This window comes from Pristiophorus japonicus, chromosome 4, assembly GCF_044704955.1.
Source record: "Pristiophorus japonicus isolate sPriJap1 chromosome 4, sPriJap1.hap1, whole genome shotgun sequence".
NCBI classification, from domain to species: domain Eukaryota; kingdom Metazoa; phylum Chordata; class Chondrichthyes; family Pristiophoridae; genus Pristiophorus; species Pristiophorus japonicus.
The window spans coordinates 55420422-55434212 of NC_091980.1; the positions used below are offsets into that span (position 1 = coordinate 55420422).

At 42.6% G+C, this 13791-nt stretch overlaps 1 protein-coding gene across 2 annotated transcripts; it reads right to left on the minus strand.

Annotated features, from left to right (window-relative positions):
• Positions 1–1438: 1438 nt before the first annotated feature.
• cdkn2aipnl (CDKN2A interacting protein N-terminal like) lies at positions 1439–7874 on the minus strand. Of its 2 annotated transcripts, XM_070878198.1 has the most exons (4): positions 7554–7874; positions 6542–6641; positions 3311–3362; positions 1439–2804 (listed from the first exon to the last, which is right to left on the minus strand). In XM_070878198.1, exons 1-3 carry the CDS (start codon positions 7760–7762, stop codon positions 3357–3359), a joined length of 315 nt encoding a protein of 104 aa, XP_070734299.1. In that variant the 5' UTR covers positions 7763–7874; the 3' UTR covers positions 1439–2804; positions 3311–3356. The 2 variants fall into 2 exon arrangements, with proteins under 2 accessions (XP_070734299.1, XP_070734298.1); XM_070878197.1 differs by lacking the exon at positions 3311–3362 and having other exon boundaries at positions 7554–7869.
• Positions 7875–13791: the final 5917 nt, after the last annotated feature.

Consider the following 13791-nt stretch of genomic DNA (forward strand, 5'->3'; position numbering starts at 1 on the left):
TTTAAAGATGTATGCTCCGATCTCTTTCTATCTCGCGCTTCTTTAATGCTTCTCCCTGAAGGGTGTATGAATGCTGAGCATTTGCCCTGCCCACATACAGAACACTGCACTTATCCAAGTTATACATAATTTGCCAGTCATGAGCCCAATCTCCCAATATATCATAAATTTGCCTGAAGCAGATGAGGATCATCTAGTCCCAAAACTCACACAGATCTTGGTATTTTCTTCAAATTTGTAGATCATACCCCCACCGCCCCCCCAAAACCAACATCCCAATCATTAATAAAAATAGTAAAGAACATTCCCAACATCGATCCCCGCAGGACAATACTGGTGACCGGTGTCCAAACATATCCAAATCCATCTATAACTACTTTTTGCCAACATCCTGCCAGCCAGTTCTGAATCCATCTCAATATATTATCACTAAGACCAGAGGCTTCGATCTTAGAGAAGCTTCTTGTCCGGAACCTTATCAAAAGCTTTTTGGAAGTCTAAGTAGATAATGTCTACTGGACTTCACTCATTCACCAACTTTGGGACCTGGAACATCAGGAGCTTCATGAACAATCCCATCTAGAATGCATGTAAGTGTGGAATCAAGTCATCCTCGACTCCGGGGGACTGCCCAAGAGAGAAAGAGAATTTCTTAAAAAAATACAATTCGATTTGTAAGATATGACCTTTTTATAAAGTCATGTTGAATGTCCCCAAAATGTCCCTCCTTAGCTAAGCATTCATATATTGCATCCCTCAAGCATCTTTCCTATTACTAATGCAATTGTGGATTTTTTTTGTATTTTCTTTTCTCCTGGTTAAATTTCAGAAAAGGTACTGAAGTATATCTCTGGGATCATGCTCCCATTCACCAGTTTCTCATATAATTTGTTAAAGTATCAGATATTGGTCTCATCAAGGTACACCCAACTTCAATGAAGCTAGGGCTCACTTAGAGTGGTCTTTGATACTGACCACGAGTAATTTGAGTTTTTTTAAAAACTCAATGCAGAGTGCACATTCTCCATAACCCATTTACCCAAGTTCAGAGAGCTTAGGTTCAGGATGACACAGCCAAAATTTAAGGATCCCCCAACTATGCACAGGGGTGGGTACTGCTTTCATTTAACCAGTCAAAATTGCACAACTTACCAGAGAACTACACTCTCCTCACAGGGTTATCTAATGCTGAATGGGAAGAATTCCAGCTCTTAGTAAGAGGTCTACCTTTGCAGGTTCCATTAGTAAACTAGACTGGCTGTTCAAACATCAACAATGCCCTTGGATTGCTGCAATTGACAAGTAAGCATTTTTAAAAGTTCTATTCAGACCAACATTTGAAGTAATCAAACAAGCAGAGCCCTGTGGAGTCAAAAGAAGTTGAAACTAAAGCACAAATTTCAAATCCTTTCTATGAAAAATACAGACAAAAACAGAATGTGTTCAAGCGGTCAATTTATTGCATTTGACAATTATGTTAAGATCCTGTTCAGACTGATGTCTAATAAAAAACAGTAAAAATGTTGTTAAAACAACCAGACAAAAGTAGATACTATCTACATCAAAAAACAATCTACTTCATGGCTGTACAGGATCAAAATTGAAACTATAACAAGGCAAGGTGTACCACACAAATGTATTTCCAACCCCATTGTTAAAAATAGCAGATCCAATATGATCTAATCCTCCATTTGCAGATCATCCTTAATCACAGTACACATTAATTTCTGTTGTGTTCTACAAATACAACAGTACCAGTACCATGTAATAAATCCAAGATAATTTCAGTCACAAAGGCATTTCATTTCAGTCGCAAGGGTGTTTAGTTCTGTATCCAAGTCTCTAGATATTTGTAATCTTGGACTTTATCACATCAAAAAACATTACAATGGATAACAAGCACTCAATTCTGGCCAAGAACACAAATGCATCGCATTTAATATTTAGGAGGAACCCAACCGGTGCATCTTTAAACTAGTGTTTTAATTATCAAACTATCCCCCAGCCCAAAAATAGATATCCAAACACACACTTTGGCCACAACACAGTGAGGAAATGGAAATCCAGCAAAGCTCAGAAAATATACAAAATCTGTTTGCTTCTTTATGCTGAGGAGTCATTCAACCCACAAACTGTAATCTGGGGCAGCAAGGCCACAAACAAGATCTTTGGACCCCTTTTTAAAAAACCAAACAGCCTCACATAATCTAGTTTAATTGTTAAATGCAGCTAAAGTTAATTCCATTAAAATATTCCTTTCCCAAGTTTAAAAAAGTACTGCACCAGGCAGTTAAAAAAAAACAAGCATTCTTTTTCCTTCTGCAATATCCGCAATAAAGCAGCATCATGTCATTACCAGTTACTTGATTTTAGCACAGGAAAAAAAAGTGTCGCTCGGTCACCAATTTAACTGATGCATTAAAAAAGCTAACATTTCTTAACAATTTTGAAATCATTTAAAATTTTGATCTGTGACTGAAGATATTCTGCACTGCTCTTGCCTCTCCCTAACAAGTTCTATTACCAATTCCCAGTTACAAATGTATGAGAACTACACAATTCTTCTGTAATTTTTATAGTTAACAATGTAACCAGATTAAATAACATCTTGCCATAGATTCAGGTTAGACATCCGTAATGAATTTGATTCTTTGTTGCATTGGAGACTATAGTCTCAACGCACTCAATCCGCCATCTCCCCCCCCCCCCACCCCCCAAACTTGCATCGCTCACTCCTGGGAAACTTCAACAGAAACTGCAGTTCCCTCAAAAGACCTCTGTTCTGGTGTGCTCTTTTACTGTCTCTGAAAGAGAAAAGTAGTAGTTTTTAGATTTATTAATACAAAATCAATGCTATTTTTTCTTCATCTATTCCACTCAAGCGAGAGTAGAATTACATCATCAGATCCCATCATGGTAATGTTGTCATCCTGTATTATCATTCACCACTTGGGACATCTCAAAACAGAGAAAACATCCCTAAATATATCAAAATATTTGATCCCTATTCATTTTACAAAGATCCACTCAATATTAAAAACCTGATCAGCACCACATGGCCATTATAGTCCCTCAGGAAGCTTTGCTGTCTCAAATCAACAGTGCAATGGATTTTACACCAATTTTTTTCATTTCCAGAGCCTGTAGAACTTTCCACTTTATCCATCTCATCACAAGACTCCCATTATTTGAAATGTATAATTTAGATAATAACATGTGGTTGTCAATGTGAGGGAAAGCTCTAGAATTCTCAATAGCACATGTTCTCAAAACTATTCAAAAATGAAAAAAAATTGAGGGATCTGCAAACCTCGAATTCCCTTTCTTCCTCCTCTTGCCATACTGAGCTCTTGATCTCAATCCTGTAAGATGTGAAAAGTATCAAGCAGATGCCAAACAATTATACACAGCTGTAGCCAAATTAAAACTTCAAGACTGTGGAAAAAAAAAGACGTGTTTTTAACAAGATCAAATATGCTTCCTTACACCCGACTCAATAATTCTTACAACTCAAAGAAATGCTCAGTACTCACCAGCTAAAAAAAGTTGGAGGGTAAAATTGTTTACTTGTAAAACAGCCAATAATGCTATAGTGAAACAAGGGCTCACTTATAACCCAGTTCCAGGGGACAATGCCATTTTAACCACAGGAATAAAGAGTGCAGAAACAACACTTAAATTTAAATAAGATTTTCCAGACAGCGCCAGAGTGGTAGGATGCAGAATTAACTCATCATCATAGGCAATCCCTCGAAGCGAGGATGACTTGCTTCCACGCTAAAAAAGAATGAGTTCACAGGTGTTTCAATGAAGGACCTAATATTCCAGATCCCAACCTACATTTTGGAGGGTGGAAGATGCCTGTGTTTGGATTTTTTTTTTTTTAAAACGTGTGGTGGCTGTTGCACACCAGCTTGACAGAGCTAGGTCTTGGTCCAGTGGCAAGGATTACCCAAGATGACCGGCGACCAGCTCTGCTGAATGGACTGAGCATGCACACATATAGCAGTGTGGGCTGGCTCGTGCTGCCCCTGGGCCCTCGCCTCTTCTGGGCCTCAGACTCATGCCTCTCTTGGGCCCCGGTCACTTCCTTCTTCAAACTCTTGCTTCTTCGCCCCTCCCGCACTACAATCAGCGACCTGATTTTGCAGCCGTCGCCCTCCTGCAGTGGTATGCCGCCGCACACTGTTCTCTCTGATGGTCTTGCAGGCCGGGACCACGCCGATTTCCGGGCCAGGCTGCCGCACGCTGCTACCTCTAATGCAGCCTTTCAATAACTACCCCACTAAGGTTACAATCATAGGTACGGCACGATGTGAAAACGACCAGTCTACAACAGCATCCACAGAGGCTGATCACTGTTGGTGGATGGATGTAGCCCACGGAGGGATTCAAAGGATATGGGGATAGTGCAGGCAAGTGGAATTGAGGTAGATCAGTCATGATCCAATTGAATGGCGGAGCAGGCTCGAGGGAACAAATGGCCTACTCCTGCTCCTATTTATGTTCTTATGAAAAAGGAATTTATCTGATTAAGTTATTCACTTTTTTCTTCCCAACTTTGAAGTCTTTTTTTTAAAAAAGACACATGGTTCACAATGTATTTGTGTGGGGAAAACAGAAGACGGTGGTCTGCTTTGCAGCTGGTTACCATCAATAATTTGTTCTGCTGTTTACTATGCATTTCCTTTATTTCCCCCCGAATGCTATCTTCACCAAACTATAACATGGTACACTTGATTTTAACCAAGAAACTTTGCCTCAATCATCATCATAGGCAGCCCCTCGGAATCGAGGAAGACTTGCTGCCACTCTAAAAAAAAAAAGAGTTCTTAGGTGACTGAACGTCCAATACAAGAACCACAGTCCCTGGCACAGGTGAGACAGTCGTTGAGGGAAAGGGTTTGCCGCATGTGCTTGGTTTCTGCATGCTCTCAGCGCCCTCTCGGATGCACTTCCTCCATTTAGGATGGTCTTTGGCCAGGGACTCCCAGGTGTCGGTGGGGATGTTGCATTTTATCAAGGAGGCTTTGAGGGTGTCCTTGAAACGTTTCCTCTGCCCACTTTTGGCTCGTTTGCTGTAAAGGAGTTCCAAGTAGAGCGCTTGCTTTGGGAGTCTTGTGTCAGGCATGCAAACAACGTGGACTGCCCCGGAGCTGATCCGAGTGTGGTCAGTGCTTCAATGCTGGGGATGTTGGCCTGGTCGAGGACGCTAACGTTGGTACATCTGTTCTCCCAGGGGATTTGCAGGATCTTGTGGAGACATCATTGATGGTATTTCTCCAGCGATTTGAGGTGTCTACTGTATATGGTCTATACAGGAGGACGGGCATTAGTACAGCCCTGAGACCATGAGCTCAATAATGCCGTTCTATTAACAATATAGTTAAATTGTGCATGCCCATCTTGACATATGTGCCTCAGGCAAAGCTTAGCCAGTGATGGAGAAGTTAGATGTCCACGATAGTATGAATCACAAACTTTATACAGGTTGAACCTCCCTGGTCCGGCACCTTCGGGACCTGACCGGAGCCGAAATAGAGAATTTCCCAAACCACGGGAGGTCAGTGCTGGTGATCGCTGAGTGAGGGAGGAGAGGCGGGGAATGTTGGTGATTGGTCATTTCTCTGCCTGCCTCAGGTCTGACGCCCCTTCACTGTGCCGTCAAGTCCCACAGTGAGCGAGCTCGGAGAACTCCTAATCTGAGGAAGGACATTCTTGCTACTGAGGGAGTGCAGCAAAGGTTCACCAGACTGATTCCCGGGATGGCAGAACTGACATATGAAGAAAGACTGTATCGACTAGGCTTATATTCACTGGAATTTAGAAGAATGAGAAGGGATCTCATAGAAGCATATAAAATTCTGACAGGATTGGACAGGTTAGATGCAGGAAGAATGTTCCCGATGTTGGTGAAGTCCAGAACCAGGGGACACAGTCTAAGGATAAGGGGTAAGCCATATAGGACCAAGATGAGGAGAAACTTTTTCACCCAGGGAATTGTGAACCTATGGAATTCTCTATCACAGAAAATTGCTGAGTCTAGTTCATTGGATATATTCAAAAGGGAGCTAGATGTGGCCCTTACAGCTAAAGGGATCAGGGGGTATGGAGAGAAGGCAGGAGTCAGGTACTGAAGTTGCATGATCAGCCATGATCATATTGAATGGTGGTGCAGACGCGAAGGGACGAATGGCCTGCTCCTGCACCTATTTTCTATGTTTCTATGTTAACAGTGAGCTCCAAGCCCAGGAAAGCAGCGGTTCTGCCACAGATGCGGAGTACAGATGTTTCTGGACCAGAGAGGTTCAACCTCTACAGTATTTTCCTATAATCACTGTCCTCCATTCATTTGCCCAACCATGCAAACCTCCATGGTTTAAATATGTTGTTTCTTTAATTTTTCCTTAAGCTCATCCCCTTTACACCTGGGTTCTTTCTTACTCTTTACTATGCCCTGTCCAATACATCACTTTTGTTGTACAAGGGTCAAACAGTTTGTTGTTATTCACCTTTAAACAATGTCCTTATTGTACAGTACCTGTTTCATTATCTCATCTCTTGTAGTGAAATGTGGTGCATCTTCAACATCAACTCCCACTGCCATTTCAAACACCTTCTCCATAAGCTTCTCACTATAACTAAAAACAATAAATAGAAATTACATTCCAGGAGGTCATTCCACCAATTACACCTGTGAATCAAATTATTTTTAAAAGGGAACTATATTCTATTGAATCTCCCCCCCACCCCCACAATCATCATTTTACAAGTACATTTGTACTGCACCAGCATTTGAGTCACCCCATCCTGGCTTGTTTTATCCCTCAGGGAAGAAACGCCCTGAAGCCAACACATTTCGTACAAATCTCGGATTCATGTCACACTATGAGTGTGGAATTTTATCCATTATCTCCCTTGATGTGTGAATATTTGCCTCAGTGATACTGTGAAGGGGGCAGTGGATTATGCACCGACTCCTTTCTGGCCCTTCAGGTTCATAAACCCGAGTTACTGCTCAGTACACAAGTCGGGAAGAGCCCGCTCTACAAGGCCAGCACTCGGCCTCGCTGTGCAGAGAACCTCAAGCAAGACCAACCGGTATAAAAATCCAATCTGCCCAGGGAATCACGGCGACACCCGGATAGTGCTTTCCGTCAGCAACTGGTTGTACTCGGGAAGGAGAGAAGTCAGGCAACTCTCACCCAGCCCCGGCCCCCCTCGTCCTCTCGCCCGGCCCCCCTCGTCCTCTCGCCCGGCCCCGGACCCCCTCGTCCTCTCGCCCGGCCCCCCTCGTCCTCTCGCCCAGCCCCGGACCCCCTCGCCCTCTCGCCCAGCCCCGGCCCCCCTCGCCCTCTCACCCGGACCCCCTCGCCCCCTCACCCGGACCCCCTCGCCCCCTCACCCGGACCCCCTCGCCCTCTCACCCGGCCCCGGATCCCCTCGCCCCCTCACCCGGGCCCCCTCACCCGTCCCCGGCCCCCCTCGCCCCCTCACCCGTCCCCGGCCCCCCTCGCCCTCTCACCCGCCCCCGGACCCCCTCGCCCTCTCACCGGCAGCCCATGAAGATGTGGTTGGACCAGGCCACGGAGAGCGCGACCAGGTAATCTATGCGATCCGGCGGGTAGTCGGACAGATTCCTGACCAGAAACTCCCGGCGCGCCCTCCAGTGCTTGTCGCTCTCCGACCGGCCCCGCAACCCCTCCACCGTGTCCGCGATCTCCCGGTTCTGCTTCAGGAAATCCTCCAGGTCGTCCGCCATCTTGCAACCGTCACTGCCCGGCCCGCGCCTTCCCGGCAGGCTCCGCGCACAGGGCGGCAGCTCGCTGAGCCCAGGCTGTCTCTGCTCCTCCTTTACACACACGCAGCACGGTTTGCTCTTCACTCTTATTTTTCAGCAATATTTTATACGTAGTCATACATTTATGTTAGCAATGAGAAAGCACTTGCATCTGTTTAACACCTTTCACCCCGCCCCCAGGAAGTCCCAATCTAGTTACTGTTACTTAGGATATACGGCACAGAAACAGGCCATTCGCCCCCAACCCATGTTTCTGCTCCACTCGAGCCTCCTGCCATCCTTCCTCATCTAACTCGACCAGCACAACCCTCTAGTCCCTTCTCCATTATATGCTTATTGAGCTTCCCCTTAAATTTATCTGTACTATTTGCCTCAACCACTCCCCATGGTAGTAAGTTCCACATTCTCACCACAGAAGTTTCTTCTGAATTCCCTATTTGATTTCTTAATATCTTTTGACAGCCTCTCATTTTACTGGATACACTCTCTGTCTACTCTGTCAGACCCTTTCATAATTTTTAAAGACCTTTGTTAAATCACCCCTCAGCCTCGTCTCAAGAGAAAAGAGACCCACCCATTCACAGTTCTGGTACCAATCCTTTAATCTTTTTTGCACCCTCTCCAGTACTTCTATATCCTATTTATAACATGGCGACCAAAACTACACTCCGCAAGTGTAGTCTAAGGTTCGCTATCAGTTTAGCATAACTTCTCTACTTTTCAAATCTATCTCTCAAAATAAACCCTTATTTTGTAGGCAAGCAGGACTGCAAACAACCTGAAGTAAATGACTAGATAATCTGATGTTGGTTGAGGGATGCATGTTAGTAAGGCACTGGAAGAACTGTAACTCACTTTGATACATCTCACTCTTAGGAACACGAATAGGCCATTCAGCCTGTTATGCCATTCAATAAGATTATGGCTGATCTGTATTTTAACTCCATCCACCTGCCTTGGCTCCATATATTTTTATACCCTTGTCTAGCAAAAATCTATCGATCTGAGATTTAAAATTACTAATTGAGCTAGCATTTACTGCTTTTTACTGCTTTCCACCTTTTGCGTGAAGAAGTGTTTCCTAACACCTCTCCTGAATGGCCTGGGTCTAATTTTAATTCCACTTGTCCTAGACTCCCCCCACCACCAGCAGAAAAAGTTTCTCTATCAATTCCCTCATCAAATCACCTCATAGCCTTCTATATTCCAGGAAATACAACCTAGTTTATGCAATCTCTCCTTATAATCTAACCCTTGGAGCCCTGGTAACATTCTGGTGAATCTGCACTGCACTGCACTCCTTCCAAGGTCAACATTTCCTTTCTAAGGTACTTTACACAATAAAAAAGAAAGACTGGCATTTATATAGCGGCTTTCACAGCCATCAGATGTCTCAAAGCACTTACAGCCAATAAAGTACTTTTGGAGTGTAGTCACTGTTGTAATGTGGGAAACGCAGCAGCCAATTTGCACACAGCAAATCCCACAGCCAGATCATCTATTTTTTTGTTAATATTGGGATAAATATTGTCCGGAACACCAGGGATAACTCCCCTGTTCTTCAAAATAGTGCCATGGGATCTTTTACATCCACCTGAGAAGGCAAGCAGGGCCTCAGTTTAACACCTCATCTGAAAGACAGCACCCCTGATAGTGTAGAACTGCACTGGAGTGTCAGCCTAGATTTATGTGCTCAAGTCCCTGGAGTGGGACTTGAACCCACAACCTTCCAACTCAGAGGCAAGTGTACTACCCACTGAGCCACAGCTGACACTGTGTCAGCATTTGTCAGTATTCCAGATGTGGTCTAACCAGGGCTTTGTATAGCTGTGGCAAAATTTCCCTTTATATTTTAAGCCCTCTAGTTATATAGGCTAACATTCCATTAGCCTTATTGATAATTTTTTGTATCTATTACATTTTAGTGATCTATGTACATGAACCTCTAAATCTCTTTGCACCTCCACCGTCCCTAGCTTTTCACCATTTAATTAATACATGCATCTATCCTTTTTTGGGCCAAAATGGATGACCTCACACTTAACCTGCGTTGGAATCCATCAGCCACAGTTTTACCCACTCACTTAATATATTATTGTCTCTTTATAATTTTATGCTCCTGTCTACACTAGTTACTATGCCACCAATCTTTGTGTCATTAACAAATTTGGATATATGCCTCTCTATTGTGTTATCGAAGTCATTAATAAGTATAATGAATAGTTGAAACCCCAGCACAGATCCTTGTGAGACACTACTAATCACGTTCTTCCAATTCGAGTACATACCCATTATCCCTACTCTCTGTCTTCTACTGCCTAACCAATCTACTAACCAGGTCAATAATTTGCCCTCAGTTCCATGAGTCTTAATTTTAGCTAACAGTCTCTTATGTGGAAGCTTATCGAATGCCTTTTGGAAGTCCATTTAAACTATATCCATGTCTTCTACTTTAGTTACTTCCTCAAAATTTTCAATTAGGTTTGTTAGATATGACCTATCCTTGACCAATCCATGTTAGTTCTCTCTAATCAGCTCAAATTTCTCTAACAGGTCTATAATATCCTGGTTTCTCTCACCTTCCTTAAATAATGGAGTTACATTTGCAATTTCCCAATCTACAGGGACAATTCAGGAGAAAGCTTTGGAAGATCATGGCTAAAGCATCTGCAATTTCCTCACCTACATCCTTTAAATCTCTGGGGTGGAAACCATCAGGTCCTGGGGATTTGTCAGTATTTAGTTCCATTATTTTTTTCTAATACTGTCTCCTTGCTTAAGTTAACTTTAGTGAGTTCCAGTCCTTGATTCATCATTAATTTCCCTGGAACGTCAGGTATATTATCCTCTTCCTCTACAGTGAAGACTGACAACAGTCATTATTCAACAAGTCTGCCATTTCTTTATTTTCATTTGCAATATTACTCGCATCTGTTTTTAAAGGGCCCACATGACCTTGACTACCCTTTTTCTTCTAATATAATTGTAAAAAATTTGTGTGTTAATATTGATATCCTTCACAATGTTCTTTTCATATTCTTTTTTGACTTCTTTGCTGTTCTTTATATCGCACCCAGTTCCTTGGAGTTATAATATTCTTTGTACTTTTATAAGCTCTTCCCTTTAGTTTTCTCTTATCTTTCACTGACCATGGTTATTTAATTCAATAAGTAGAGCTCTTTCGCCTTTCGTGGTATATACTGGTTCTGTATTAAGCTGAATTGGTAGTTTTACCCGATAACAGCTTTGACCTGCCGTCAATCTCTGTCTCATCCTGTTAAAGATCGTCTTACCAAAATCAAGAATCTTAGTAACTGTGTTAAGTTTCTCCTTTTCAAACTTAACATTGAATTCAATCGTATTATGATCACTGTTAGATAAATGTTCTCTTAATTTTAGATTATGAACTAAGTCTGGCTCTTTACTCATTACTAAATCTAGTATGACCTGCCCTCTCGTTGGTTCTAAAACATAAAACTGTCTTGAATGAAGTCAAGAAATCACTACCTTTCTGACTGGAGCTACTCTGCTCTTCCCAATCTATATGAAAATTAAAGTCTCCCATTAAACCTACAAGCCTCTGAAGTCTCTGAACTTAATAAATTCTGCAACTTCAGTGCTTGCTATCAAGAGGACTGTCAACAACTCTGATTACAGTTTTAAATCCTCTCTTATTCCTCAATTCTAACCATCGAGTCTCCACTGATTGCTTTCCCTTACCTCTACCCTCTCTTATTAATACTCTAATAGTATCTTATCAATAAGGCTAATCCTCCTCTTAAAAATTAAATAGTTCCATATGTTAAAATGGATTTTTGATTATTCTCTCTTTTTGATCATAAATCCACACCTTTAAGCTTTTGCTCCTCTTGACTCCATAATAAGGCAGTAACAAACATGTGTTTTACTTACCTTTTGGGTGGCAGCCTCCAGTGGTCCCTTTAAGGACAGCTAGTTTGGATGCTGAGCACCTGGAAAAAAAACTGACTGCAGCTTGCACGGCGCATGCTGTGATCAATTGCAGACACATTTCTAAGGGGCCTGAAACAGGATTTTCGACCCCTGATCTGCATATGGATTGAGCCTAATATGTTCCAGCTTTATTCACATTGTGGTCATTTTATATCCATCACATTCAACAGTGCCGATCCAATCCCGCCAGGATACCCCGAGCGATGCTGCCATCCTGCGTGTTTCCCGTGCAGCTGCAGTTAAGATAACATTGCATCATAGGACTCCGACTTACATGTTATTCATCAGGCTCTCCACTCTCTGCAACGAGAGCCTCATTGCTGCAACAAGTCGCCATAATTAAACTATCACCGAATGGGAATGCAGAGGGTTGGAGCCAGGAACTGCACTTGTGCAATTTTAACGCTTTGCCCTACTGTAGGGTGTGTTTGTTTCACACTCTCCCTTGATTCTTTGACCTCGGGACTTATAGGGGAAAAGAACAACACGTGGCACAAAATTTAGGCTTAACCCAGCATCAGTTTTATTACTCAAAAACTAACTAAAATACAAAACTAGACTCCTGAGAGAAATTGACTGAAGACATACAATCACTCTTCCAGATTGTAGCTATTGTAGGTTCGTGGTCATTGATTCAATGACCGGTTGATTCTTCTGGCCGTTCTCTGCAGTGCTGTTCCTTCTGTATACGTTCCATACCTCGCTTCGGTACCACTCTTCTGTTTCCCCGCCAAACAATGATGGACGACTGGTGGTGTGTACGTGTACGGGTTCATGTACCCTGAGCTGCTTCTAGATCGCATATTTATATCCACATTATGACTGTTCTTCCACCACTGCGGTTTCTGATAATGTGTTTGCATCGATACGTTGTTTTGTGGCGATCTTGGTTGATTGACTGCAATAATGGACTAGACTGTTCCCAGTTTTCACACGGAGTCTGTGAGGCTCAAGATGACTCCCCATCTTAACACCCCGTTCCCCAAAAATGTGCGCCTGGGGTGATTCCTTTGTTGTATGGTCTTCTTGCAAACTTGGTGTCTCCAGCGAGCTTGTCACCCCCACCCTGGCCAATCAAGTTCAGGGCCTCATCAAATAACTTAAAAATGTAACAACTCCATTGTTGTTATGCATAAAGTCAGTCTGGTCCCTGACCACAGAGTGTCCTTAATTGGGGTGAGTCACCACCTGCCCTCAGGCTGGCGCCTTTTTGCTCCCATTGTCCAAAAACGTGTATTAAATTCCAAAAGCTTGTATTCATCAATTTTTAGTTCATGGTCTCCTTCTGTGCTTTTCTGAAGATTTGTAACCTTACACAATCTACACCTCCCGTCAGGGTGGGTTAAAATTGAGCCCAAGAATACAAGATTAAAGGAGCAATGATGATGTTTTTCAAACATTGGTTTGGCCATAGTTATTGTCCGCCATGCAGTTTTGGGTGCCTTATTATAGAGAGGACATTAAAACCATAGAAAACATACAATATAGATTTACCAGCATGATGCCAAGGATGGGAACTAAAGTTCTAAGGACAGACCAGAGAAACAGCGACGATTTCCACTGGAGCAGGGAAGGCTAAGAGAAAATTAAAATTGAGGTTTTAAAAATGATGAAGCATTTTGATAGAGTGAATAGGGAATGACAATTTTCTCAAATTAGAACTTAGTGATCAGAAGTCATTGATTTAAAATTGTCACTAAGTAAGTGAGGACAGAGGGTTATTGGAGCATCGAATGCTTTGCCACAGAATGTGGTTGAGGCAGAGCCCATTGTACCTTTTAAAAGAAAATTGGATAAATATTTAAACCAGAGGAAGATACACAGTTATTGGGAGAGTGTGGGGTAGTGCGATTAGTTTTGGATTGCTCCAGGAAAGAACTGGCATAGATACAATGGTCTTTCTGTGATGCAAACTTCTCTGGTACAATCAAAACCACTTGTTTCACTGTCTAGGGACAAAACTCACACAAACTACTTTCTAAATGTTTTCACTTCAATTGTGCACCCTACCCCACTTG

Excerpts from the sequence above, each read along its gene's own strand:
- cdkn2aipnl (XM_070878197.1), bottom strand. The coding sequence starts at position 7,762 with ATGGCGGACGACCTGGAGGATTTCCTGAAGCAGAACCGGGAGATCGCG. Across the intron at positions 6,642-7,553 it reads CACATCTTCATGGGCTGCCG|TTATAGTGAGAAGCTTATGG; the intron begins GTGAGAGGGCGA and ends TATTGTTTTTAG.